The sequence below is a fragment of the Lynx canadensis genome, chromosome B2, assembly GCF_007474595.2.
Source record: "Lynx canadensis isolate LIC74 chromosome B2, mLynCan4.pri.v2, whole genome shotgun sequence".
In the NCBI taxonomy this organism is placed as follows: Eukaryota; Metazoa; Chordata; class Mammalia; order Carnivora; family Felidae; genus Lynx; species Lynx canadensis.
In genome coordinates, this window is record NC_044307.1 from 759,268 (window position 1) to 763,793 (window position 4,526).

The following is a 4,526-nucleotide window of genomic DNA, read 5'->3' on the forward strand; positions in this document are numbered from 1 at the left end:
GAAAGCTGGGACTTTACACAAAGCTCTGAGTCCACATTCTGTGCAGTTAAGCATTATGCTCAACTTAGGTGACATCCTACCACATATAAACATCACACTCATTAATTAAATTAAATTTCCATTTCCTAGTGAGAAAAACTATATTCCTACATCTTACCACTTGGTAATAATAGCTTCTTCATCATGATTACAACATTTCTAGGTTCTAAGATGCTTGTAACAATGAAATATGTATATAATTTCCTTATTTTACTGCAGTTAGCAGCAAATAAAGTTATCATGCCTTGGTTCCAAACAAACTATGAATATAAAAACCTTATTCTGAAGTTCATGGTCAGAAATTATCTGCATAAAAAATTATAAATAAAAAATTAAAAGCTGAAATAAATTAGTGGACTAATTCAGTCACTAAACACTCCATCTATTTAATAATATGATAAAGTCTTCAGAGAGTGAAATGTGTATATACTTTATCCCTTTTCTATATTCTTTCAGAATTGAAGTGAAATTTTACATATAGATTTCTGAAGCAACCAGAAGATCAACTCGTATTATTGGTAAGTTCCATGGGGAAAAACAACTCACTGATTGTTTAATGAATGGCTTTTTGTTCAAGTTACCTATCTTATTAATTTTGCTGAATGGCCTGGAGAGTACAAGCTAACACAGTTTGTTGATGTGTGTATGTGGTAACCAAATGCTTCTGGAATTAGTTCAATTTTTATCTCCACAACAAATCAGTATGTCTATTTAAATGGTGTAGGGGAACCTGGGTGGCAGAGTCAGTTTAGCATCTGACTTTGGTTCAAGTCATGATCTCACAGTTCTTGAGTTCAAATCCCACATCTGGCTCTGTGCTGACAGCTCAGAGCCTGGAACCTGCCTTGGATATTCTCTTCTTCTCTCTCTCTCTCTCTCTCTCTCTCTCTCTCTCCCTCTCCCTCTCTCTCACTCTCTCTCTCAAAAATAAACATTTATAAAAAAACTTAAATGGTGTAACAGCAGTAACAAAAGATATTCCAAGAACTACAGGGCCACTCAGCATATAAATAATGATTCATAAGAAGGAGGATTTTTTTTTCTGGCACCAAAAACTAATTCACAAAAAAGTGACAAAATAACAAAATGTCCAAAATTGATACAGGAACAACAGGAATAGCAGTGTCTGAAATGTTGAATAGGAGGGAAAATATGAGGAGGAGGTTGGTGGCGAGGGTGAAGATAATGTCTGGATGCAGACATATGCAAGTGATTATGGAAAGTGATTCTACTACCAAATAGTGGAGTTTATCCCAACAAAATTGCTCATTTAATGTTTTACCTCAAACTCCCCTCCTTTGATAAGGGAAATATTGGTCATCATCAAGTAATGCTTATGTCATAATTTCAAGAAGGAACAACTCAAACTATATTCCACTCCTAAATTATATCATTAAACTTATGGATTTATTCTTACTCAGAAAACATGGAACATAGGTGTCATGGCATACTAAGCCTTTTCAGTGATCTGCAATTCAGTGTGGTTGGGTTTACCATAACATTTTTATTTATTTAAAAAAATTAATATTCACTTATTTTTGAGAGAGAGAGAGAGAGAGCCCACTAGTGGGGGAGATACAGAAAAAGGAGACACAGAAGCTGTGAGATCATGAACTGAGACAAAGTCAGATGCTTAATCAAGTGAGCCACCCAGGCTCCCTTACCATATTATTTTTAGAACCATGCTGATTTATGAGTACACACAGAGCATCTTTGAGCATTGGCAAAGAGTGTTAAAAGGGGTGTTCTGAATGGGAGAGAGCACAAAACAAGTGAATTTGGACACTCATGTAAACTTCAGAGATTTTTGTTTCTACCTAAAGCTGATGCTATTTTTTATTACCATGGTATTATCTCGTAGACCTTTATGAGGAGTCATGAACAAAAACAATGGAAGTTCCATGACAGACTTCATCCTGCTGGGGTTTTCTGATCGGCCCCAATTAGAACACATCATCTCTGGGGTTGTCTTCATCTTCTATATTGTGACTCTGGTAGGAAACACAACCATCATCCTTGTATCTAACCTAGACAGCCAGCTCCATACTCCCATGTATTTCTTCCTATCCAATTTGTCTTTTCTGGACCTCTGTTATGCAACTAGCATTATCCCACAGATGCTGGTAAATCTATGGGGTCCAACAAAGTCTATTACCTACGGAGGGTGTGTGCTCCAATTCTTCTTTGCCCTTGACTTGGGAGCCACAGAATGTCTTCTCTTGGCTGTGATGGCCTATGATCGCTACGCTGCTGTCTGTCAACCTCTTCACTACACAGTAGTAATGCACCCTCAGCTTTGCCAAAAGATGGTGCTTGTCGCCTGGTTAGGTGGTCTTGGCAGTGCCTTAACCGTTTGCTCCTTGACTTTGAAGTTGCCAAGATGTGGGCACCGGGAGGTAAATAATTTTATCTGTGAGATGCCAGCCTTGCTCAAGTTGGCTTGTGTCTACTCAAAAGTAATTGAGGTCATTGTCTATGCTCTTGGAGTGATATTTCTTCTAGCACCTTTATCATTAATTCTCATCTCATATGCAATTATCACTCAAGCTGTCATGAAGATCAAGTCAACAGCAAGGTGGCGTAAGGTCCTTAATACATGCGGTTCCCACCTCACAGTAGTAACTCTGTTTTATGGAACAATCATTTATACGTACATGAAGCCACAGAATAGCACATCTGAAGATGAGGGGAAGTTCCTCACTCTCTTTTACACAATCGTCACACCCACCCTTAACCCTCTGATCTACACTTTAAGAAACAAGGATGTGAAGAGTGCAGTAAAAAGAATACTGTATGTGAGAAAATGGTCAGCAAAGTCATGAGTTAGATGGAAGAGAGGTAAGGAAATAACATTGACCTTTACCAACAGAAGATGAATGATTCACTTTCACAAACAGCATTTATGGGATGTTTACCTTGTATCAAGAATTGTGCTATAGACGGATTTATAAACAATTAAATCAGAAATTATAAGGAGATAGAGATGCAGACACATAAGGAAACTTGAATTCATATACTTAAAAGCCTTCAAGACGAATCAGGAACTACAGACAAGTAAACCTAGAATTGTGAAAAGTGGTTAAGTACAGAAATATATGTACAAGGTATTAAGAAAATATTTCACATGGAAATTTACTTTAATATAGGGTTACACTGGACAGTGATTTTTTTTTCTTCCAGACTTTTCTTCCAGCTTTTTATATGCAATGACACTACATTTTATTCACCTGTTGTTGTCATTGGGGCTTTTGTGGTGCAGATCAACTGCCCACCGATACCCATCCACCTCCTCCCTCAAGTTTTAACTGGGCCCAGGGCCCATTAAACTGGGCCCATCCTGCATATCACATTTCAAGACTGGCTTCCACCAACATAATGCCAGGAAAACAATGTGTGCAATTCCTGGGTTATCTTCTCAAATACGAAGCTGTTTATTATTAGCCTTCTCCCTCCTGTTCCTGCTGTCTAGGATGTGAATGTGGAGAGTTTTTAGCTTTTCCAATATCCCTAAGAGGGAATGGAACAATAAGGTGTAACCACAACCACCCACCAGCAGAGAAATGCCTCTAGGCTCTTAGAGCAGAAAAATCTTCATTATTATTTCATATTAATTAAGCCACTCTATTTTGGAGTCTCCTTTTTAGAAGGCTTAACTTTTCCCTTCCATGGCCTAAAGAGGATTTTGAGCTTTTTCCTGTAAAGTCATGCAGTCCTTGGACCAGCACCAACAGCATCACTTGGCAACTTACCAAAACTGAACAACATTAGACCCACCCCCCACTTATTCAACCAACAATACAGATGGACCAGCAGCTGATGTTTTCAATCAACACTACAGGTGATCAGGCTAAAGTTTGAGAACTACCGTTACAGAGAATAGGGAGACGTTGAGTCTCTAAGCAGAAAATGTACGTAGTTTTATAGATTTTAATTGATTTCCTTCCTATAGACATGGGAAAATAACTGGGTAACAGTTTCTCAAGGCTCTTAGATAAGAGTAATGAAGGAAATGAGAAGTTTCATTAAGTGAAATCAATATAAAATGGTATTCTTCATTTAATACGATCTTTTGTTCTTTGGTTTTATAAGTGCTCTCCTTGTACTGAATTATGGTGACAGTTGATGGTAATTTTGGCAAAGGAGCTTAATGCTCTTATTTGACACAACAAAAATTTAGCAATGTCTTGTTTTTTCTCTATTATTTTTTGCTTTGTCTTACTGGGAAATACATTCAAATTCTGAGTATCTCTATTAGGAGAAAAAACACTTCCCTTCTCTACAAGGTGACCATTTCAGAGATTGGAAATCCTCTGCATGTGAGAGTCCTCACATTTATGGGGCTCGTGCTCTGTGATTTCAAGGCTGAGTAAGCTGCCATCTACCCAGAATATTTGGGTGTGAATATGGGGTTGTAAGTCTTCATTGTCTTTTCTCCATCATATTTAAACTTTCTGGTTTCCAGGGTTCCACAGTGAAAAACCTGAAGT

The 4,526-nt window shown here is 37.7% G+C and overlaps 1 protein-coding gene across 2 annotated transcripts; it reads left to right on the plus strand.

Annotated features, from left to right (window-relative positions):
• Positions 1-1,916: 1,916 nt before the first annotated feature.
• On the plus strand, positions 1,917-3,930 carry LOC115515007 (olfactory receptor 2W1-like). 2 transcript variants are annotated; one of them, XM_030317115.1, is made up of 2 exons: positions 1,917-2,830; positions 3,915-3,930. In XM_030317115.1, the coding sequence occupies exons 1-2, from the start codon at positions 1,917-1,919 to the stop codon at positions 3,928-3,930; spliced, it is 930 nt and encodes a 309-aa protein (XP_030172975.1). The 2 variants fall into 2 exon arrangements, with proteins under 2 accessions (XP_030172975.1, XP_030172974.1); XM_030317114.1 differs by lacking the exon at positions 3,915-3,930 and having other exon boundaries at positions 1,917-2,861.
• Positions 3,931-4,526: the final 596 nt, after the last annotated feature.